Source organism: Coffea arabica, chromosome 4c (assembly GCF_036785885.1).
Source record: "Coffea arabica cultivar ET-39 chromosome 4c, Coffea Arabica ET-39 HiFi, whole genome shotgun sequence".
Lineage (NCBI taxonomy): Eukaryota > Viridiplantae > Streptophyta > Magnoliopsida > Gentianales > Rubiaceae > Coffea > Coffea arabica.
The window spans coordinates 8,234,499-8,258,167 of NC_092316.1; the positions used below are offsets into that span (position 1 = coordinate 8,234,499).

At 36.4% G+C, this 23,669-nt stretch overlaps 3 protein-coding genes across 8 annotated transcripts; all 3 read right to left on the reverse strand.

Moving 5' to 3' along the window:
- Positions 1–541: 541 nt before the first annotated feature.
- On the reverse strand, positions 542–7,257 carry LOC113738671 (uncharacterized). 4 transcript variants are annotated; one of them, XM_072045863.1, is made up of 9 exons: positions 6,305–7,257; positions 4,409–4,447; positions 4,253–4,323; positions 2,866–2,910; positions 1,872–1,936; positions 1,685–1,774; positions 1,508–1,600; positions 1,194–1,334; positions 542–1,114 (listed from the first exon to the last, which is right to left on the reverse strand). In XM_072045863.1, exons 1-9 carry the CDS (start codon positions 6,958–6,960, stop codon positions 1,019–1,021), a joined length of 1,296 nt encoding a protein of 431 aa, XP_071901964.1. In that variant the 5' UTR covers positions 6,961–7,257; the 3' UTR covers positions 542–1,018. The 4 variants fall into 4 exon arrangements, with proteins under 4 accessions (XP_071901964.1, XP_071901965.1, XP_071901963.1 ...); XM_072045864.1 differs by lacking the exon at positions 2,866–2,910 and having other exon boundaries at positions 6,305–7,256; XM_072045862.1 differs by having other exon boundaries at positions 542–1,334; positions 6,305–7,256.
- A 3,032-nt stretch (positions 7,258–10,289) lies between these two features.
- Positions 10,290–12,349, reverse strand: LOC113738600 (purple acid phosphatase 17). The gene is made up of 7 exons (XM_027265844.2): positions 12,009–12,349; positions 11,742–11,898; positions 11,524–11,631; positions 11,311–11,438; positions 11,060–11,188; positions 10,634–10,701; positions 10,290–10,523 (listed from the first exon to the last, which is right to left on the reverse strand). Exons 1-7 carry the CDS (start codon positions 12,201–12,203, stop codon positions 10,310–10,312), a joined length of 999 nt encoding a protein of 332 aa, XP_027121645.1. The 5' UTR covers positions 12,204–12,349; the 3' UTR covers positions 10,290–10,309.
- A 3,354-nt stretch (positions 12,350–15,703) lies between these two features.
- Positions 15,704–19,116, reverse strand: LOC113740135 (UV-B-induced protein At3g17800, chloroplastic-like). Of its 3 annotated transcripts, none has more exons than XM_027267646.2 (4): positions 18,967–19,116; positions 18,688–18,837; positions 17,148–17,449; positions 15,704–16,878 (listed from the first exon to the last, which is right to left on the reverse strand). In XM_027267646.2, the coding sequence occupies exons 2-4, from the start codon at positions 18,814–18,816 to the stop codon at positions 16,035–16,037; spliced, it is 1,275 nt and encodes a 424-aa protein (XP_027123447.2). In that variant the 5' UTR covers positions 18,817–18,837; positions 18,967–19,116; the 3' UTR covers positions 15,704–16,034. The 3 variants fall into 3 exon arrangements, with proteins under 3 accessions (XP_027123447.2, XP_071901969.1, XP_071901970.1); XM_072045868.1 differs by having other exon boundaries at positions 18,688–18,816; positions 18,967–19,108; XM_072045869.1 differs by having other exon boundaries at positions 17,148–17,446; positions 18,967–19,108.
- Positions 19,117–23,669: the final 4,553 nt, after the last annotated feature.

A 23,669-nucleotide genomic window follows, 5' to 3' on the forward strand; every position in this document is an offset into this window, starting at 1 on the left:
AACATGGTGACATTTTCAGTGTCTTTCACTGATAGTTACATCATCTCCCCATCTTTCAAATGTAAGTTGTACAATTCGATATCATCAAGAGGGATATTCGTTGTCTTGTCCCATTTTTGTGTTCTAATATATAATGTATCACTATTTCCAACTGTAGACAAGTTTAAATACAATAGCAAATTGACACAAAAACTTTTACCAGGTGCATCATCATACATAATTGCATAGTGCTTTTTTGGAAAAAGAAAAGAACATTATTGGTCCAGGTAAATGTAAATATGTGCTCGTGCTAACCGCAAATGTTACCTATGGGCTAGACAATCCAACGAGGAACCCCTGGTTCAGAAATACAAGATACTGGCGTGCGAAACTCTACAGGAATCTTGCCCAGACAACCCCAAGGCAATAGATATAAGAGCCATTTTGCCAAAAGAAAAACCAGGAATGCCAAATGCATGCGCAGACCATGGCAAGTTGCTGCAGTGCAGAACATAACAACAGAAGCCACAGTTATAAGATAAGAATCTACAGAAACTGAAAATTCCCAAGAAGAAACAGACATTTTTCTACATCCTTTTCAGCAGAGTGTTATACGATGTATGCTACAAATGGAAGCAGGTTTTTGAAGAATTCTTCCAAAACCTGATGGCCAGGCAAAGCAGATACATGGGTTTTCATCTGCCCAACACAAATCAATTTTCTCAGCCTTGAACTCTTCCCAAGGCAAAGCAAGTAATTAATGTCAAGAAATATTTGCAATATCACTACAGGGATTTTGGGACAAGTGAAAATCATAATTCACATGTCAAATTCAGATATCCTGACCTAAAGATGCAATTTTATTAAGGTTTTATTCGCCTGCTTCACGGCACATCATCAATGAGCAAAGTTCCAAGAATGCTCATTGGTCAGGTGCTAGAACTCCACCTCAACCTACATCTTTGGTTCAACCATTCCATTATTTCCTCCACAATTTCTTGTCTTTCAGGTTCAAAGAGCAGATCATGTAAAAGCCCTTCTATAAGCCTGATAGTTTTGTCAGTTGAGGAGGCCTCCTCATAAAGTTTCCGAGATGCTGCTGGATCAGTGACTCCATCAGCACTGCCATGAAGAACTAAAAATGGCACTGTCAACTTCTTCAAGTTCTGTTGTAGATAGGCCGTAATCCGTAATATTTCATAGCCAGTTCTTACCCTGATAGATCCTGTAAACACTAGAGGATCGGAGTACTTGGCAACTAATGCCTCTGGATCTCTAGAAACTACAGTACCCGTTTTATTTGCTGCACTGAACTGATATCTTGGCAATAAGAAGGAAAAAATAGGAGCAAGTACCTATTATAATGAAAATAGGTCAGGTCAAGTCACCTTATACCAATTGATGGTGATAAATACATTTTAAATTGATGAATAGTTCCTAAAGCAAATAATCTGTAGCATATAATTCTGCATGTGTAAATGGTTGAAATTAGGAACAAAATGTCTATCAACAGAGAAATGGTCCTTACTGCAAAAATTGGATGGGAAGGTTGAACTCCAACAGCAGGTGAAGTGACAACGACTCCTGCAATGTGAGCTTTAACCTCTGGATCCAGTACTGCCTAAAGTTGATGAAAACAAGAATCATTAAAAATGAGAGGTACACATAAGAGTGTTTTACAATGAAGGTGCCATTCTAACATCACCTTAAGAACAATGGCTGCACCAGTCGAGTGTCCAAAGCAAAAGCATGGAAGACCTGGATTTTCGGCTAGAACCTTCCTAATAAATGATTTCTGAATGAAATAGAATGAAGATCAGTCAATATAAATGTGCAAACATCATAGACAAAAAGACTTCAGTCCCAATATTGTAATAATGTTCAAAGCATACCATATCATGAACAGCATCACTAAGCGAATGAACATAAGCATGAAGTCCATCACTTCCACCATGTCCTACAGTAAACATAAAGATATAATCAAATGGAAAAACCTACTTCTCGTTCTAAACAGAAAACAGAAAACCGCATGGCAAATTTTGGGTATAGCATTTCAGGAGTCCTGGCATTAATAGGATAAACTCTATCATATGACGTCCCTATCAGACAGAAAGTGAAACACAAAAAGAAAATTTAACAGCATCCTAAATGTTAAAGCACAAGTACAAGAACACACACACAGCACAATCACAGAGAGAGAGAGAGAGATTATAAAAGTTGCAAGTCAAAAACTTCTAAAATGAGGGTTCGCACTTGATGGAAATGTGATAACAAACTTTTCCACCGATATCACTTGGCTTCAAGAATTATGAGTGTCAGTCCTATGAAATCAACAGATCTGAAAAATCATACTATGCCACTTAAGAGCATAGACAAAAAGAAAATTACATCTGCTACTGAAAGTTGATGAATGACCATCAGTCTTTGAACTTAATATCTAATTAAGCTAGCAGTTAATAAAACCCATGTTTATGCACCAAAATGATGTTCCTTTCCAATATTGAGACTTGCCACTAAATAATTACTTTCACGAAGCACTATTGGACATGATCCTTCATTGGAAGTGGGAATTCTAAGCAACCGATCACATATGAATACATACATAGATGCATGCATGGATGCATACATGATTGGTTGCTTAGAATTCTCACTTCCAATGAAGAAACATGTCCGATGTAGTGCTTCATGTCCATCCATGCATGAATTATGAGTTGCTATATATCCTGTCAATTATATTTCTCTTCTTCGCTTTAGAAGAGGGGTATCAAACTGATCGATTCAGTATAAAATTTTAGTATTCAAAAATGAGTTCCAAGAAAACATGCTTCCTCCTTTAGCATTCTTCTATGTGTTAGGGCAGATGCAAGACTCAAATAATTAGCTTACTTATGAAGAGGAGCTTCACATGGTACTTTTTTGCACCAATGGCATCTGCATTGAAAAATTTTCAATCCCTGCATCACCCAAATATACATGTGTAGTTGAAATCCGTCAACTCTAGACTATAAAAAGAGAGGTCCAGCAGACGAATATAAAAACACTCCTTTTTTTGGTTTTTTTTTTGTTCTTTTTCCTTTCTGCAAAGAAAAGAAGAGAAAATAAAAACAACAAAAAATAGATTTGAAATGAAATTGACCCAGGCCTGGCACCAGATATCCAACTTTTCATGGAAATCATAGGGTATATGGTATTGGTGTTTACTGCCATAACTCTTTAGAGTCACTCTCTCTATATCAGGTCCAACCTTTCATGGGAATCATGGGATAGGGTACCAGTGTGTAACCCCATGTACTTTTTAAGTTCTCTCTCTCCCTCTCCACTTCGTATAAAAGCAGAATTAGCTAACATGATGGAACAGATATTGCTCACACTGACCAATTGCAATTTTAAGCCCATTTGCAGCACAAGGGATGCCATAGCTATAGCATCTCTGATCCCATCCCTGCACTTCCAACAGAGCCCCTTTCGACCATCTGAAGCATAATTTATTTATTTTTCCTGAATAGTATCTCTATCTACCCTCTGAACTTTATGCCATGAACATCTCTCGGACTGTATATCATTTTTTTTTTATAAGCACTTTCACCTTCTTAAAATTGGCCAAATCAATAATGACAATGTTCAAGATTAGCGATTTAAACCATCATTGTTAGTACGCATTCAGATGTTGACTTTGTCTCCAAAACAAAGGTGCCCAGACTGCTAGGGCATTCTTACTCTCCGAAGTACTTCTCACTTTTCATGCCAACCTGAGAAGTCAAGACTCATTTTGTTTATGTCCAACAATAAGGTGAACTTCTCTAGACTGGCAACGGAAGTTAACATCATCTGACTGAGTACAATCTACATTTAGGGCACATTCCAATCATAATACTTCATGAACTTGCTTACCATAGTAGTGCAGAATACTTTGAGCAATACTTTCATTTGCTAAATAATAGTGTTAAATAAATGTTTTGTGAGCTAGTAGTTCAGAATACTTTTACTTGCTAAATAATAGTGTTGAGAAAAATGTGATTTCAAAAACAAAATAACACCAGAAAATATTGAATTTCAAAAACAATAAGTAATAGATAACATATAGTAAATAAAACCAAATATATCCTTTTAGACATTTTAGGTTGAACTAGTTTTTAGCAAATTGCAGAATAGAACTTTAGAACTCGAATAGCAATTTCATTACAATTAAATTGCTCCCAAAAACCCACTTATCCTAAAAGAATAAAACTTAACTTCGAATATGGTCTACAACAAGCAGTTAAAATTTTTTTACCTATCCAATCCATCGCATAGACCTTGTAACCATTTGCATTCAGCTGCTGAGCAAAATCAGTGTATCTGCCACTGAAAAGCACCATATTCACTTTAGAAATGAATGACATCAACACGAAAGAAATTTGCATCTAAATAAAAAAATTTGCTAACAAACCTGTGTTCGTTCAAGCCATGTAGGAGAGCAACCAACCCTCTGCAAAGACAGACCACGCATTGTCATTTTATATAAAACATATCTCAAAACAATTCACTGAGAATAGCAGAAAATATTGAAAAATTCAGGGTTCAAAAAATTACAATAGCAGAAAAAATTTTCACTGAGAATCCTTAGGAAATAAAGTAACTATAACTATGTCCGATAAATGAACTTGCCAGTGTAAATTCAGAAAAATTGAAGCAAGCAGAAAATTCAATAAACTAAAACTGCAATGGCGAGAACATTGATTTTTTTTTTTGGTGCTTAAACATTCCCTTAAGTGTCAGGTAATCATTTGGGATTTCACGTCTTTATGTAAAACAAAAAAAAACATTTTCCAATATCAGTTTTTAATAGTTTTCCTGGCAAAACATGAAATTATATCTAGAACGACTGTTGTGACACTCGCGAAGGCTATAATTGCTTAATTAAGATGCTACTGTTTGGCTTCCTAGTTGTCTTGCAAAAGAATCAAATGCACTTTAATGCAGATTCAGCACCAAAATATATGTGAAGTTTCAAGGACATTTTTGCCGCTCGATGCCGTATCGAATCCAAAACAGCTCTAGACACAGTTCAAGTAGCAATGGTCAAGTTCACGCACTAATTAATAAGCACACTTTATGCCTGCATATACACTTCACCTTTCAATTAATAATCATCTTATATACAACATATCTCAATCTTTGGAAGACTTGGTGAGAATGTGAAAATCATCACCCTCCAAATACTCTCAGATGTTTGTAATGATTCCAGCCCCAAATCCCATCATTACAACATGGGCATTACGAAAACGTGTGCCAAGCCACAGGTCATGAGGGTGGATCCACGATATGGCTGCATGTAGAATTGCAGAGAGATATAAACAGATTTATCCCATTCTACCCAAAAACTATGATAAAGGTTAAGGGTAACAGACAAAAGGGTCACCTTCTCCACAGACACTAGGTTACTGTGTCTCTTGAAATGCGGGCCTCCTAGTTGTACAGTAAATGATTCCATTCAGACACAACAGCAAAAATCATATCAACCAATTGAAGAGGAGAGGACGATAAGCCTTATGATTCTTTGAATTTCTGGGCAGGTGGCAATTGTTCTCAAATTTATTGAGCTATTAAATAGGAGGATAAGCCACATGACAAGGACATATACATTTTCGGTACCATTCCATGTATTGACTTGTCATCGTCAAATCCCACAAGATAAAGAATAAGAATAAACGATGATTCGTAGTTCTCACATGACACAGCTTGCGGATTCAGATGAGAACAAAAGCAACACAATTTGCTCTCTGCTTTATCCAGAGAATATTGTTGAAAGTTGAAACCTCAATGACATAATAAGAACACATATGTACGCACAAAAATTGTCTGCGTAAACAGACTAACCTAAGGACTATATTTATTATCCGCCTACCTCAAAAAAAAAAAAGACTAAAACTTTGTGCTAACAAAGCAAGTTTTGCACAATTAAAAACAAAATGCCTGATTTGTCCTATGCTGCATTCAATTGCACCTAATAGGAGAAAGGGAAAAAAGGGCAAAAGGTCAGCAACCCAAGAAAAACTCAATGATACTCCTATCAAATAAGGTTGACTGAAATTACCAAAAAAGAAAACTTTTTCTGGTTAAGAAAAGAAAAATATATTCAGTTTCACCCCCCAGGTAAAAGGAAGCTAGTAAGTGCTTAAAGAAACAAGAAGACTACAACCTCAGTATTAATTGACAAAACAATGCAAGCTCAAATTATGTTTCTTGATGATTACCATAGCATTATTACATCATAAAGCCTGAAGCTTTGTAGAATTTTGTCGTTCGAATTTATTAACCGTTAATAATTAACTAAACTATTTACCTGACTTTAATGCCAACCGGAGTCCATGACTGCGTGAACAAGGTATCACCTCTGGATGTCCCAAAAAGGGCGTAGTCTCTCACCGACTTTTTACAGTTGTCTTCCAAAACCCTCTTTATAGCCAAAGCCCTTCTTGACGCCACCTCCTTGTCCACCGCCGAGCTCTTCCTTGGCACCATCGCCGCCGGCACTCTCACCACCGTCACACCTCCTTTTTTCTCCGCCTGTCTCTCCTCCTTCCCATGCCCCTTCTCCCCACCTCCACTACCACCACAACTGCCACTTCCTCCCGCCTGACTCCCTGGCCCCATCACGGCCACCGGCGACACCACTCTCCGGCGCCGAAATGGCAAAAATAACAACAAAACAAACGCATTTAGAACCATTAACAAGCTCTTCCAAACTCGCACAGAAAACAAAGCGCTAATTCTTCCACTCGCCCCGGAGGTTAACATCACCGTCGCTGCCACATCCTTCCCCTTCGCCGCCTCCACCATCGCCATTTCTTCTTTTTTCCTCCTAACAACCAACGGCTTCAATCCAAAACTTCGTAATTTCGACGACCCCTTTGGTTTAAACGTCGTTTTAACTGCAAACTTATATGGGTTCCTATTAATTAACGGAATATGCAAATAATCAACCGTCAAACAGGTCATAAAAGACGATAAAAATCAGAACTTGATAAAAATTTTGGCTGATTCTACGATTATGCTCCGTTTTTCTGCTTTTCCTTCTTGATTTAAGAACCTTTCTGTTCAGAAATGGAGGGAGGGATAAAGGGTTCGATGAATTCGACGAGAAAGGGTTTAGTATTTCCTTAGATGGTTGCCAAATTTTGCAGGGCTCGAAAGTCTCTGGCTTAAGGAAGAAAGGAAAAAAAGTAGGGGGTGGCGCAGAATAAATAGGGAGAGAGAAATGCGGGAAACTCTTAGCTGTAGCTTTTTTAATTGTACGATTGATACGATGACAGATGTTTTTGTTGGAGACATTTTGAATATGCGGCAACTTGACGTCTTTTCTTTAATTGTTTTGTTGTGGGTAAGTTTTTGGTTTGGGTTAATTGGAAGAATGGCCCCTTGAACTATTGCTAATTTTCAATTTATCCCGTGAACTAGCAATTGGAATGCCTTTTTTTTCTTTTTTCCCTCGAAAAAATCTTGAATCCAAAATATCCTACGTATAATTCCTCTCATTTTATCACTCAATCCAACCTTCTCTCAATTGCTTTACTTGACAGTGGTATGAATTGAATGAATAGACTTTTAATGCTCCTAAATAAAGACTTTGTCTTGGATTGTCCCGTTTCTCAAAAATTTGTTTTGTCAAAAGTCCAATTAGGTATTGTAGTAACTTTTTTATTTTATTCATATTTTTTTATCAAAACATGTTACAATATTTTTTTTTTACCAATTTTGCAGAATAAAATTCATCTATTTAAGGGCACTAAGGCCTAATTTAAAATTACTGTAACTTATAAAGAAACACTTTTGACATAAATATTGTATTTCTTAAGTTATGAAAAATATTAATGATCGAATATTTTAAAAATACTTTTAATGCTTAAATGCACTTTTTATTTATAAATGCATGTAACTCCAAACTAATCTAAAGCTTTGCACTAGCAAATAGTGAGCACAATTATGCACCGACAAAAACAAATTAATAGGTATAAAGTCACCTTTTTTCTTTTGTTTGTTAAAAAGGGCGTACTTAAATTAATAGGAGTAGTTAAATTTTTTTTTTTTTTTAAAAAAAAGGGGAGTAGTTGAATCACTCATAGCAAAATCAACCATTTATTTTGTTCAGTTGAATAAATTAAGAATGAGGGGCCCTTATGCATCGTGACTTGGTAGTACAACGTAAGCATGCAAGAACATGAGCGTTTTTTTTAATGGTTTGATAGGGTGACACGTGTAAAAGCGTACTAAGGTTTCATCAGGTCCAAAGGACGGGGAGTGTTTATACTAATAATAAATGATTCTAGAGTCAAGATCGTGACGTAGAAATGATCCAGTCAAAATTTATTCGAAATTTTATGGATTGGTTTAGTTGGCAGAAGAACCGCCCATCATCAGGTGGGGCGGATACAGACCGGCCCGGATTCGAGGCGATCTGTTTATTGAACCAAAAAAAAAAACAGATTTTTCAAATGAATGTTTGATATTGATCGAGTTAGGTTGGTTCGACCGGATCTCCAAACCGTTCACGGGGATGTGCGATTTTTTTTTTTTTTTTTTTTTTGGTTGGTCAATTGCAGAAGAGCCGAATCTGATGATCTGCATACGTGTAATTACTAATGCTTGTAGATTTATATTCAGATTATTAGATCAATTACTATATTTCTAACCAATACTCAATAGCGATGTCAATTGATAGAATTTAGCAATGCATGTATTTTCATCATGAGTCAAATTTTTCTTTTTTTAGTGCATAAAGGACATTATTATTATGGATTGTTTCGAGAAAGGGAGATCAAAACATCTCTTACGTGCCCACGTACTTGCAGCGATTTCATTGATTTTTTTTTTTTTTTGGCAAAGAGAGTTAGTAAAATCTACATAACACCAAACTGCAACTTCAATCTAGTTTTGACAATTTATAGAGCCCCACAAAATAGGCGTTTGAAAATTAGAGTTTTTTATTTTAGGTGAGTAAAAGATTTCGAATTCGAAATCTCTCGCGCACACTTCTTCTGTATTATCCAATTTATGAGTTGCTATCTATTTTTGCCAAAATAATCTCCTTGCGCCTGTGCACCCCGCCCCTTAAGAATACACAAGTGATAGAAAGGTGATTCGAACATACGACCTCAAGACCTAACTAGACTATCTCCAGACCATTCGAGCCAACCCAATTACAAAGTGTACAATTTTCTTGCATATCATGCGGCATAAAACCCACTGGATTGCTCTTGCCGCTCTTATTGGGTCAATCACAGCAGCCAGATTCCCTAATTTATTGCAGGATTGTTTCACTTGGACTCCTTGCGTCGTTACACTTACACTCCCGCGGATGGAATATTAGGCCTACCCGTATCGGATTTGGGCTGTGAGAGCTGGTTACTGCTGGGTTACTAATCAGTTGTCCTTTTTTTTTTTTTTTTTTTTTTTTGTCAGCAACAATACATTTGTATAATCTACTCTATCATAATCTAGTGGGAGGGGGAGCCTAAGGAGGCTGTGGTAGGAGGCTAATGGATATACAGATCCAATTAGACCAAGAGAGTGTTATGGCACAACCCTTAGATTTTTTTCGCTGCAGGTGAGGTATGAACCCTCATCTACAGCCCAAAGAGGGACTAATCAGTTGTCAGTTAGTTGTAGCCATTCATCGACTACTTTAATCCTATTTTCCTCCCTGAATTCTTGAAAATTTCATGCAAAAACACAAGTCTAAACATGAGATACCTTTATTGCCTCTTTAGCTTGAAAATTGAAGAGGGTCATCTCCATCTACTTTTCCCAGATGTGTTGCAGATCTTTCTGTACTCGAAATCATTGAAAGTTTTTGAGATATCTTCAATACGATATTCTTATCCAGGAATTATAGATATCGAAATGAATCCAGAGAAATGCTTCTTCTTTTTTTTTGTTTGACAAAACCCTAACATGAGACTCAAGTATTATCCTAAACAAACATCTATATTTGGATTTCAATGTTGTTCAAATCCATACTTTTGAATAACTTAAAAGGAAAAAGTAAACCAACTTTTTATTTTACAGATTCAATTAGAAACAATACATGATCAACTCTAAAATACCCCTTTCTGACTTATTTTTTGTTTGATCAATCGTGTTCATTCCTTCCTCCAATCCTCACCCCTCCAAGAAATTTTGGGAGAAACAATTATACCAAGTTCTTAAATTAGTATACAGAAACAATCAAAACTTGGAACCCCAAATAGAAATTTTTGTAGTAAAACAGAAACCTCAAAATTGCCTTGAAAATGGAGAATCTCCCCCCAAAAGAAATTTAGTAGCAAAAATTGGGCTTGAACGCTTTTGATTATATAGATGAATGAAGCTGCTTGGACATTGTCCATTTATGTACAACTGTTCCTAAAACATCATAGAAAGCTATCTCTAAATGAGTCTGTGTCAACTTAACGGACATAAAGCCTTGCCCATCATAGAAATATTTTAGGCCATCTCCCTTCATTTCCTTGAGATCACCCCTCCAGGCCTTTGATCCAGCTCCACTGGTTAGAAACTGAATTGGACTGCAAAAGATGATAAAAAAAAAAGAAAAGAAAAGAAATAATTAAATATTTTATTTATTTAGTCATTCATTTATTTTTGTAGGAATCCCAGAGGATGCAAGTTCGTGTACCTTTTGTCATCGCTGATGTGTTCTAGGCAATGGTCATGTCCATTCACATAAAAGTCCACATTATTGGCCTGTAAATCGACATTAAATCAGTGGATCAACCTATCAGCAGTGTGTTTGGATTGCACATTTTTTGCACCTTATTCACACAAACAAACTGATTTGTTTGCGTTATCAACATATTTTTCAATCACTTTTTTATTTCACGTATATCACATAAAAAAAATGATACGTTACATTTTTTGCACCTTATTCACACAAACAAACTGATTTATTTGCGTTATCAACATATTTTTCAATCACTTTTTTATTTCACGTATATCACATAAAAAAAATGATACGTTATTTTGCAGACAAAATTATCTCAAATAATTTACTTCAACTTCTCATTCTATTCTTCTGATAATGACTGAAAAAGCACTCTGTTACCCGAAGAATTGGAAGAAGCCTCTCAACAAGTTCCTTGGTGTCCCCATGATGGCCAACACTCCTAATGGCATGATGTCCCACCACAATTTTCCATTTTGCCGTTGATTCTCTTAATGCTGATTGAAGGTCCTATTAACAATCGTAACCACAATTATTGTACTTGAAACTATTAATAACCCCAAAAAAAAAAAGAAAATGGAAGAAGAAAGTTTATAAATCTTTTTTTTTTTTTGGTTTGATTGGACACTTACTTTCAGTACATTTCTTGTGTAAGTCTTGGGAGGGGTTACACCTCTCCAGTCATATTCATGGTTCTTTGGCTCAAAAAAGTACTCCTTTACAAAAGGAGTGGTGTCTACGAAAAATAATTCAGCAATTTCTGTTCAAAAGAATAGAGGAAACTGGTTATTAGGTGATCTTGATTTTTGCCTTTGATAGCTCATTAATTTGCAACAAATTCTAACCTGCATTTACTATAAATGACCTTAAACAAATCCATCTGCTGTCAATCTTCCTAAGGGAAGGGCTCAATTGGGCCTCCACATCGCCCCTGTAATCATGGTTGCCTAAAACTGCATGGAAAAATAGTTGTAAAATAGTTAGAATCAAGCAAATGAAACCCAAAGAAAACCAAAAAAAAAAAAAAATGATGATGGAGAATTTGTGTTTCCGGGTAAATTACCACTATACCACTGCTTTTGAAGGCTCCTTGCCTTGTAAATATTTACAAATGAATCTACAAAGGCAGGGTCATGCTCCCCTGTTAATCCATCATCGTAGAAATTGTCTCCTGTTGAAACTAAGAAATCTACATCTAGTTTCTCTCCAACTATTCCCATCTGCAATTAAAAAATCAGTCACCTAAAGTTGAACATATATAGCAAGGGCTAAGAGAAAATAGTAGACAAAATCATGCAGAGAAAAGGGCTAAGAGATCAAGAAGTATGACCTGACGGGCGACTGCAGATTGGTTATAATCTCCTTGTCTTCCCCAATCTCCAACTACCAGGAAGCTAAGGGTCCCGTCACCTTTGGTGGGATGTTCAAATCTTTGAAGCTCAGCTAATACGGATTCATAGACAAGGCCAAAACTGGTGGCTAACCAGAGGCACAGAACCATAGATTTGTTGCGAAAACTAGCCATGGCTCTGTGTGGATTCTGGACAAGAGGAAATGAATGGCAAAGGGTAAAAGAAAACCAGACAAATCCTTCAATGGCCTTGGATTTTTTTTTTTTTTTTTTTTTTTTTTTTTTTTTGGGACAAAGCCACAGAGGCCTTGAAAATTTGGTATACAAGTTTTTCAAGTTACGTTGCGTGTGCATTTATAGAGTGAAGATGTGGGGGCCCGAGAAAGGCGCAATAGCACACAAAACTTAAGTTAATTAATCACAAGAATTAACTCTAAATCCACATTGTGCAAAGTTGCAACCATCACTACTTCGAGTTGGATTAGAAAAATAGATACTCCAAATCAACACACATCTTTATCTGCTGTGCCATTCTTTGTTTGAATCGGGATAAGAGATTAAGACAAGAAGCCATACATTAATACGTTAAGATAAGATTAATTAATTTTACATATATATATAATTTCTAAGGAAATAATCATCATGTTTATTATACTAACTTACATGGAAAAATCAATAATTATCTCTTTAATTATCGTATCTTAGATAAACTGCTGTTTTTCATACTTCAAAGCAAAGTATGACACAAAGTACTACAATTTTATTCCGGGAATTATTTCACTTGCATGTTTTTTTTTTATGAGTTGAAACTATCTACAATTTGTTGCTGTCATTTCTTTTTTTTTTTTTTTTTCTCTCAAGACAGCAAGAATTCACGCACATAATTAGATTAACACTCAGAGAGTCACCAAAGAACGGTCCAAAGGACAGTCTAAGTGGATCTAACACTCAGAGAGTCACCAAAGAACGGTCCAAAGGACAGTCTAAGGGAGATCCACGAAGCAACCATATTCAGCCAATTTGTTGCTGTCATTTCGTTTATCCAAAATATGAGTGAGTTTTCCGCATTAAGAGGTTAATTAAGGATCATGAGACATTAGAACTAATTTAGTGGGAATAATAATAATAATAAGAGACCATTGTATGTTCCCCAAAAGCTGAAAAAGTTTTTGATTCCTTTATTATTCTGGTTGAAGAAGTGGGGAAGCAGTTATGGGGTTATGCGAATATGCCAGGGGATCCATGGAATAGAGACAACACCGGAAAGAGAATCAGAATATTCGAGGGAATGTCTGAAGTCATGCCCAGCCAGCGGCGAAACTCAGAAACTTATTGGAACTTGGAAGGAAGTTGGAGTCTTTGATGACTTTTCTAGTTTTACAACTCTGGCCTTATCACTTTTGGACGAGTTGGTCGAGTTGCAATATGTAACATTTTTTTCTTGCTTTCTCTATCGTTAGTAATATCTTTTTTGGTTCGGATGGTTTCGGAATAGTTTAGTTAGGTCCGAAATCGTGTGTTCCAATTATCTCTGGTTTCGGAATAGTTTAGTTAGGTCCGAAATCGTGTGTTCCAATTATCTCTTTATCGCTTGCGTACCCTTGGGGAGCAGGGTGCACAGACACAGAAAAATTAGTCTGACAAAATTGAGATACTCCTTGTATTGAAAAAAAAAAAAAAAGATGAATAATAAGCGGGTATGAATTATTTCTTTATCACTTTAAATGAATGACATATGGTTTTTTTTTTTTTGGTTAAAATAAAGAGTAAGATTAATGTGAACATATAATTGAATTCAATATTAATATGAAAGAATTGTAAGATAAAATACACTAGGTATTGTTATCAACTGAAAATGTCTATATTAATTAAGGAATAAAAATACAGTGAAATAAGTTTGGAAAATACATTTTATTACTCTAATTTTCTTTTTTTTTGGAATTTTTTTTTATTATTATTTTTGAAAGATTGGGATTTATTATTTAGAGGAACAACTTTAAGATTGCAATTTATGTGTGGTCGAGTGTATTAACTCTCCCTAAGACGAGTTGGTTGAGTTGCATTATGTGACATTTTTTCTTGTTTTCTCTATCATTAGTTTTTTTGGAGGGATGGAAAAAGATGGACAGTAGACGGGGGTATGAATCCTTGCTTTATCACTTCTATTGGAAGCTCAAATTGTGAAAATTATTTTGAAAGTTGCAAACTTCAAGGAATTATTATTCACCAACCTATCATAAAAAATTAGGAAAAGTTTACAAGGCAAAAAAGATGAGGCACCGAGCATGAATTAGCCGTCATTTACTTCTGTACAAAGAATTGAGGGCAGGGATCATTTGAAGTGTGATAAATGCAGGTAAATTGTTGTCAAATAGTACATCTATTAATCCAAATGTTTATGAATTTTACTAGTACAATATTTGTCACAACTCACAAACAACAATTTCAATAGTTAGAGAACTGCCCGTTATTAATTTCTAGTCAAGCAAACTTTGACAAGAAATCAATTTTAGTAAAATGATGTACTTACTTGGCTCGTCCTTATCTTCTTCAGTTTCACTTCTACACGTATAATTTTGGTCAAAATGTTGCCGGAACCATTAATGCTAGCTGAAAATGTACGTATGATCTGGCTTTTCCCCTTTTTCTTTTTATGCAAAAAAATTTAGATGTATTCGATTTCGACTTACCACCATCATCACCGATCAAGACATGCCTTCTGAAAGAGCTTTTTATTTTTTATTTTTATACGAAAAGTTTGGATAAATTTAGTTTCAATCGTCATCATAGGTCGGAATATGCCTCCAAGATTACAAGTCTCTTGAAGGGGTTCTTTAAAATTGCCCATCAATGCAGTTCTGACATCGAAAATGCTGCATTTTGTGAGGAGGTGCTTCGTTCTTATCAACTGAACCAACTTGTCTCGGCACGAACTGGCTTTTCCGAAAATTGTTTTGCAAGTACTAGATGGCAGACATTTATACTAGATGGCTTTACTGTGGACTGCTGTTATACATAAATGGCCTGCATTTGTACAAGCATTTGTGCAATCTGCGTCAAGTGAAACGTTGACAAACATGATGAGTAGATTTAAGTTCAAAAGCTTCCTCTTCTTCACTACGCTCTCACTCTGCCTCGTTCATGCCATTAATTGGCCTGGGAGGTACCGTGTTCTCATTGAAAATCACCTTCCTCCCAATACCCCCTTTGCGTTAAAGCTTCGTCGTCGATCAAAAGACGATGATGATCTTGGATATCATCAACTTAAAAGTAAACGAAAGATTTAGTTGGCATTTCTATATGAATATACGTCGCTCCACTCTATTCTTTCGTCATTTCTACCGGGATGCAAAAGATGCAGTTGCGGACGTTTTGAATGAGCATTTGGCCGACGGATGCGCTCAACAAGGGAGTGAGAAATTATGCTATTGGACGGCGGTAAAAGGAGATGGCTTTTATTTTAATTCTGTTAAAAAACCCTGTTGGCGACAAAGGACATTGTAATCTTATAATTTCTCGAAAATTCTATAAAATTTTCTAGTTCCGACCACATCCACAGGTTATTCCTTGTTACTTCTAATGGCTTGAAGGCATTCTCTCTCTCTATTGTCGATGGCTCCAATGATGTAGGAAAAAAGGGGAGAGCTATGCCAAGATTCTCTGAAAATATGGTATCAGCTAACAAATCAAACTTCTTCATTTTCGTTCATTCATCCAGAAATAAATAACAACTCAAAAGAGAAAAAAAAAAAAGCGGAAAAATGAAATAATACCCAATGGATGATACTCCATTTGGCAGGTACAACATGTTCAACAAAAAGTTGCGCTAAGCAGTCATAAGTATGCAATTACTCCTGTCAGAAACTTTCACATCAGATTCAACACTGAAAATTTTATATATACAAGATGCTCCGTGTCCCCCTCACAATTTTAACAGCATTTTCGCATCACTTAATCTCAGCTGCTGCTAATTCTGCTTCTCCACGCAAATACGCAAGCAAAGGCTCAATTTGCAACAAAATGGTACCTCGAATCCACATGGCTCTCAACATCCCAGAGGAAGGAACCAAATGTTACTGCCTCCAACACAAGCCTCCTCAGACCGCCAAAGCTAATTTTAATGAGTTCGTCTTTAGAGGAATCAACAGTTCCTTCTGGCGTGATAACAATCTCAGGCCTACCAAACAATGCTTCTGTATGCTTTTCAATAATACTGACAGCCTCCTTAGATCTGATGGTGGCATATCTGTGCAGCGTCTCCCCATCAAATGACATCACATAAGTTCGCAACCTGGAAGACTTCATGCCATGACCAAATCCTCCTGCGCTGACGCCCCCAGCAGACCATGATGACACCTCGGGGTGGGATTGTGCAGTCCTGAAAGTATTGGCAGCAACATCAGTGCCAGGTCCATCTTCCTGCCCAACCATTTCCTGTGTGTTACTCAAAACTCCATCATCTGATCCCTGTGGAAGGATTCTCATTGACTTCTCCAGCTGAAATCTCTGGTCAACCCGCTTTAGGAAATACCCGTACATCACTGAAGCTGCATAGACCTGGCCAACTCTCAGTTTGCTAATTTGAGCTACAGAAGAAGAATCAGCCACTCGGTTTCCCAGAATGAGGGCCAGATGGTTCTGGATCATCTCATAAGCTTCATGAGAATGAAGCCTCTCAAGTTTCTCTTCATGGCTGGGCCATTTGTCTACTTGGCCAGAAGGATCCAAGGATGGTCCAATGGAAGGAATCAAAGATACGCTGGCATCCATAAATTTCTGAACAATTAAGGCATATAGTATTTCTTCCAATGCCTTTCTCCTCTCATTGGCCTTCACCTCCGCAATTCTCCTACATCATTTTTACAACCATATAACAACCAGTCATCAAAAATAGAGTCCTACAATCATCTCAATGCCTAAACATGCTACAACAAAAGGGACAACACATGCCTGAGCTCCTACAGGTACGTTCATAAGCCTTAAACTTAAATCAAAAGTGTTTCTCATAAGTGAATAACGTCCGTTTCACTTTCAAAAACACACTTTCTTAAACGAAACTACCTTCAGTAAAACTTGATGTATCCCCAGGACATCAAAGGAGTCAAACATGGAACTAACCTGTACAACACTAAATCTGTACCAGAAGCTGCCGGCTCCTCTTTCTGACTCTCAGCATCACGATCGGTTTGAAGCTGCTCAAGCTGCTGTTCCACTGCAGCAGGCACAAGATGGGGGTGGCTAACCAAGATTTCAGAAAGAAACTGTCCAATAGGAGACTCCAACTGCAGCGGAGCAATAGGAGCAGTTGAACCACCCGAATTAGAAGATGAGGACATGGAAGATCGAATTCTAGTGCATTTCCTGCTCTTAAGAGTAACTCTGCTCTGGCCCAACTTCACATGAGAAATTAAAGGATGCTGCTGCAAATCAAATAGACCATTAGAAAATCAGTTTTCACCTCCTACCTCAACAAATCAGACAGTTGAACCATGCACAGTAATGAAATCATGTCCACTACATACAAGCCAGTTCGTCTACATAGACTTGATATGTAGTACGAGATACAAACACTTAATTATGATGTTATATAAACAACCTAAGCTATATAAAATCATAATCGTCTCCTCCTTAAATTATCAAAAACAAAGCTAAACCTGCAGTGACTTAAAACTTGTCACACTAATTTCATATTTTAGTTAGACATAGTTAAAAGTTTCAAATCCAAATACCACAAACAAAACCTGTTTTCCCAAGGACGAATTATGATGACAATTCTTTTACACACCTCCTCATCTTTTATTTCCCTTTCTTTTGAAAATTATGCTTATGGTTAAAATTCAAGTCACAATTGTAACCATTTCAGGAACTAAAACCAACCCAAAAGCATAAAATGCTTGAATCCAGTGAAAACCAATCCCTGTATGGAACAAAAAGACTTCCGCTACCATTTCATTTTCTTTATTCATTTCCTCCAAGTCTACTTCACTTCAGGTTACAAATTTTGAGTAATGCTACTAGCACTTTCATCTTTGGTCTCCCTCTTTCTATCAACTTAGCCATGTATGATGTAAATCCCTAAAACACTCAAATATCTAAAACTTCGATGAACATCTATCATTTTTCCTAAGGCTCGTTCAACTAAAACTTTAAAAACAAACTTTTATGCAATCATATAGGTAAACTTTTAGTTCCAATATATTGTTCGCAAATAATCACACAAAAATGATATTACTATATTTAACAAACGAGTGAAGAGGAAAGAATAAACTAAAACCGAGGCCTAATCACAAATTAAACTTTTAAGCTTAATGTATTTAGCACTGTTTCGCCAAAATACAGCCGTTTGTCAGCCTCAACACATTTTTTCGACAAAAAAAAAAAAAAAAACTTTTTCCCCGGTACCAAAGGTAAACTCAATAATTTTGCAAAGAAAATAAAGGTCATCGTCAATTTTTCCAAATTGAACAATAATTAGAATCCCAAAAGAAGTTGAAAATTTCTTCCAATATCTGAAAAGGTCAACCACCAAAAGAGGACATAAAAAATGTCCTCAAGGAAAAGCAATAACACTATTCAAAACCCGAAATTTTATAACAAAAAGCAGTACCAATAAAAAAAAAAAGGAAGAACAGCCCATTTACAATAAACTCATAAGCACCTTAACTGAAGCCGGTGTAACCCGGGATATGGATCCGAACTGCACGAAATCGGGTCCTTTTACAACCGACCGAACGTCATAATAAGAAGGTATGCCCAAAGAAGACCGAAAAGTGGCAGCTGTTTCCATCTTCAATTGAAACAAAAACCGCTGCAATCATATATCCCACAAAAAACAAAACCCCAAATTAAACAAAACCCTTTATATTTTCCCTAACCAAAAAAAAAAATCATTCATCAAGAATATGCAATTAGATTAAAAAGACAAGAATTTTAATACCTTTTGAAATGAAAACAGAAGTCGTCACCAGCAGAAATCAGTGAGACCCGCTCTTGAATTAGCACTACGTATTTGCAGGGTGAAAAAGAATGTATTAGAATTTGATGATTGAAGGTTTAAGGAGGGGAATCGGGAAGCTGTTGACGACTTGGGATGTTTTGGACGGTGCTTCAGGATTTTATAATGTACACTTGTGGTAAACGGGGATGAAACCGAAAAGACAATATTGCCCTTTTCACAGGAAGGTTTATATTATGGGATAATCTTTTCTTTTCATTTTTTTCCTGTTGTAAAATGTACATGTAGGAGCAGAATGGATATATTTCACATTTGTATAATTTGAAGTTCAATTTTCTACTAGCTGCAGGGGAAAAAAAGGTTTGAACTTGTTTATGTGTTTTCAAACTAATCGAAAAAATATCACATAATTAAGATTTTAAATTATTTTAGACTCATAAATAAAAATAATTTTACACGCATAACTTGATTTTCTAAATCCATAGCATGCTTCTTTTAACTTCATAACATTTTATATAACTTTTGAATGCTCTTTTCAATTAATTAACCATAAAAACAAGTACTCCGCCTTTTAGACATTTGACTCGTGAAATAGTTAGAAACTTCCGGTCATTTCTCCTTTTCTAGATTTGCCAGAGAATATTCATATAGCTTTCTTAAGACCATTAGTTCTATTGATTGTTATACGATCCTAGATTAAGTTTAGCATTTTATAACAAGTGTTGAACTTATGTCATCATACCGGATTCTATAATATTAATAAAGAAAAAGTTAGATTCTATAATATTACTACTACATAAAACTTTAAAAATATATGAATTAGAATGATTCTAACTAATTTTAGTGATTAAATCATCAAATTGTGGGTGCTTACTAAGCCGTGAAAATGTCTATCATTAAGGCCACACAACAGCATTGGCAGAAGATTAAAGTCCATATCTCCATTATTCAGTTGTTAAAGGAGATAACTGAAAGGAAGTCTAAGGACATCAGAATGGCTACTATAATTGATGATATTAACAACTTGAAATCATTATTCCAGAAATGCTCCTTTTGTTTAGATAGGAGCCTAGGGGCCTGTTTGAAACCTGAGTTTTTTGGAAGTTTATCTAAAACTTTACTGTAGTGCACTGTAGAAGTTTTTGAAAAAATTTTGTAGAAATTTTTGAAATGTGAAAAATTTTGTAGAAGTTTTTGTAAAGTGAAATTTTTTTCTTTTCTTTTTTTTTCTCTTTCTCTTTCTTTTTCTTTTTCTTTCTTTCCTTTTTCTTTTCTTTCCTCTCCCCTTCTTCTTCTTCTTCTTTCCCCCTCCCCCTTCCTCGTTACCTCACCTCTGCCTCCCACCTCCAGCATCTCCCCCAGTACCACCTCTGTTCTTTTTTTTTTTTTTTTTTTTGCCTTTTCTCCTGTCCCCCCTCCCTCTCCCTCCCCCGCCAACCCTAAACTTTTCCACCATTCCTTTTCTCTCCCCTCTGCCCGCCACCCCCTAGGCCTGCCACCCCTCTCTCTCCCTCCCTCGCCACCTCTTTGCCCACTCTCTCCCTTTCTTCCCCTTTTCCCTCTCCCTCGCACTTCGACGCCCGAGGAAAGTTGGCAGCTATGCATTATTTTTTTTTTTTGCTTTTTCTCTCCCTCTCTCCCTTCCCCTCTCCCTCCTCCGCTACTCTCCCTCTCTCTGCCCTGCGATCTGGGACCAAACCGTGACCAGATCGCAGCCCCCTCCCCCTCCCCCTTTGCGATCTGGTCGCGCGACCAAATCGCACCTACCAAAAAGGGGAGAGTGGCGGGGGAGGGAGAGGGGAAGAGAGGAGGGGAGGAGAGGGGGTGAGGGTGAGGGACTCAAAAATTTTTTTTGAGGTTACCGGTGCCGGAATAGGTGACCGGCGCTGAGAGAGGTGGTGAAGCTGGTGGCTGGTGTGGTGGGTTGAGTGAGGGAGGAAGAAAAGTTTTTGAGAAATTTTTTGTGTATAGATTTTTGAAGTGTGTAGATAAAAAATTTTGAAAAATTTTTTGGAGTTCTTATAGCAAAAGTTGTTAAAAAACTAGTAACTAAAAAACTTGGTAAAAAATTAAGGTGCCAAATAGGCCCTAGATTCTAGATGTGAAGGAATTAGTGTTTATGCCTTAGGCATATATCATGATGAGGTATGGATCAATTTTCAGTGTGTCTAACACCTTTTGTATAGAATCACTTGAGTCTTTACTTATATAAGTGTACATCTTTTGTTCATCAATACAAAATCAATCGTTGCTGAAAAAAAAAATCCTGTCAAGGGAAATGGAAAGGGTAGTTTTGTAATCAGGTATTGGTGCCGAAAAATCTTTTGGTCTGGCGGAATTGGACGAAGAGAACCAGCTGGTCTTCTCTCGAGATCTCTTGCTGTAGGTGAAATGGGACCCAATTTCTCATTGATTCAGCACCTCTTGGTTGAAAATTTTTGTGGTGGCCAAGACTACCGAGCCTACCTTACGTGCTACCATTTGACTGGTCCTCTTCTTTGCCGTTTTACAATTTTTTTGGCACACAAAAATCATGGATTTTTTTATCCGCCGGCAACGTAGTGAATTTTTTCATACTAACGGAGTGCTCAAAAAAGGAAAAATATCTACAAAAAGAGCAGTACAATAACTAGAAAATATTGTCAATAATTAAATAGTAATAATACTTTTGCCTCTCAAGCAAACTTTCACCTGCAATGGATTTTCACCTTTTTTGTTTTTTGGTTACTCATTTTACTCTTCCTCCCGATGCTTTCCTTCTTCTTAAACAAAATAAATGACTGTTTAACGCAGTTACATAGTAAAAAAGAACATATATCAATGCTTCTTGATACATTAAATCACGAAATATGTAATTATAATAGCTTAATTTAGATGCATGATCCTTGATGCATCTTAATACTACTAGATTTTCAAGCAATCATTAGCAATATTCTCATTTACGAAATACATGTATTGTTGTGATGACTTTCTCATCAAGTACGATCGTTATAAAAGGCTAGAATTCACAATCTGGAGTGAAGCCAAACACTTTTAACAAACATGATGAACCATCCCATATTCAAAATGTTGTGTCTTCATAATAACCATCCTTAAATTTGGTCCAAAAAATTACAGGAACCATTTTAATGTAGTTACATGTGTGAGGCTAAACTATTTTTTTTCCTTCTTCCTGATTACAAATAAGATAAACTACAAATTTTTTTTTTTTGGGTAACTCGAAACATGTCTCGACTCGAATTCTTAGGACCCGAGCCGGCACACCAAATCGGAGGAGTGCGCTACGGCCCCACGCAACGACTCCGGACGAGTTACAGGGGTTTTAGTCCAGAATAAGATTCGAACCCAGAACCTCGAGAGTTCTTAAGAGCCCGCTTACCACTGGACCACCCCTGTGAGGGTGATAACCTATAAAATTGCTTTACCATTAAAAAAAAAAAGGAAGACTCATAAAGCAGATGCTATTAAATATGGATTCTGTGAATGCATTATTTACGTATTAATCTAGCATCAGTTTTATAGTGGTGTAAACATAATATTAGGTGCGTCTTTACTGCTGATGACGGTAATAAATAGCCAGGAGACACAATCCTAAGTGAACCCACAAACATGATGAACAGTTCTGTGTTCAAAACCTTTTTCTTCTTAACTATACTAGCACTTTACTTTGTTCATGTTGTAGCTCTTTTCCCAAAGTATAAGGTTGTTATTGAAAGTCGACTTCCTGCCGATTCGCCCTTTTTTTTAAGGCTTCGTTGTCAATCTAAAGACAATGATCTGGGATATCATGACCTTAAGGCAAATGAAACATTTTCTTGGGAGTTTCGAACGAATTTCTCTCATAGCACTTTGTTCTTCTGTCATTTCTATTGGGATACGAAGGATGCAATTTTTGATGTTTTTGATGAAAAGAAATTATATCATCAGTGTAGTAGAACAAACGATGGCAATTTATGCACTTGGTTGGTGAAAGCAGATGGCTTTTATATGGCTTTTCAACGTTATGGTATCATTGTTACTGTCAAAATGGCCGATTGGAAGCAAAAAACTTTGTAATCTTGTACTTCCATGACAGTGATAAAAATACTTGTTCCTTTGCCCTAATTTTCTTCTGCTTTGTTTGTAGTTTGTACCATTTTCATTCTCCCGTAATTTATTTATCTTTACTGAATGGCCAGATTCAAGCTTTGCCAAATGCTTCAGTAGCATTGAAGTCCAATTTGAGGCTAAATGATTATATGGTATATTTTTTTTAAAAAAAAATAAAAGAAACTGTCACAAAAATCAATTTAGACTCTCTTTCTTACTCTTTTTTCAGAAGCTGAAAATAACACACACACGTACACAATTAGAACAAATACGGAGTTAATGGATAAATCGGCTCCAAAGCAATTTAAGGGGATCCATAAAGAACTCACGTTCAACCAATTGGTGACAGAACGAGACCCTGTGGACCTTAAATGCAGAATAAAGACCCCACGATCTTTCGACGTGGGATGGCTCTTTTTCTTACTCAGGGTCGCACACTTCTTCTCAAACAAATTAAATGATAGTTTAATGTAGTTTGCCCTTATCTTCTTAAGTTTCACTTCCACACGCATTTACAACTCCAACGTTGTAATTAAGTTGTAACAAACATGATGAACAGCTATGTGTTCAGAAGCTTTTTCTTCTTGGCTATACTA

Coding starts and splice junctions, on each gene's coding strand:
- LOC113738671 (XM_072045862.1), bottom strand. CDS start 6,960: ATGACCTGTTTGACGGTTGATTATTTGCATATTCCGTTAATTAATAGG. Junction 4,324..4,408: donor CATGGCTTGAACGAACACAG/GTTTGTTAGCAA, acceptor GGTGCTTTTCAG/TGGCAGATACACTGATTTTG. Junction 1,335..1,507: donor CTTCCCATCCAATTTTTGCA/GTAAGGACCATT, acceptor TCATTATAATAG/GTACTTGCTCCTATTTTTTC.
- LOC113738600 (XM_027265844.2), bottom strand. CDS start 12,203: ATGGCTAGTTTTCGCAACAAATCTATGGTTCTGTGCCTCTGGTTAGCC. Junction 11,439..11,523: donor GTCATTTATAGTAAATGCAG/GTTAGAATTTGT, acceptor TCTTTTGAACAG/AAATTGCTGAATTATTTTTC. Junction 10,524..10,633: donor CACATCAGCGATGACAAAAG/GTACACGAACTT, acceptor CATCTTTTGCAG/TCCAATTCAGTTTCTAACCA.
- LOC113740135 (XM_027267646.2), bottom strand. CDS start 18,816: ATGGAAACAGCTGCCACTTTTCGGTCTTCTTTGGGCATACCTTCTTAT. Junction 17,450..18,687: donor TTACACCGGCTTCAGTTAAG/GTGCTTATGAGT, acceptor TTTGATTTGCAG/CAGCATCCTTTAATTTCTCA. Junction 16,879..17,147: donor ACAGATTTAGTGTTGTACAG/GTTAGTTCCATG, acceptor AAAATGATGTAG/GAGAATTGCGGAGGTGAAGG.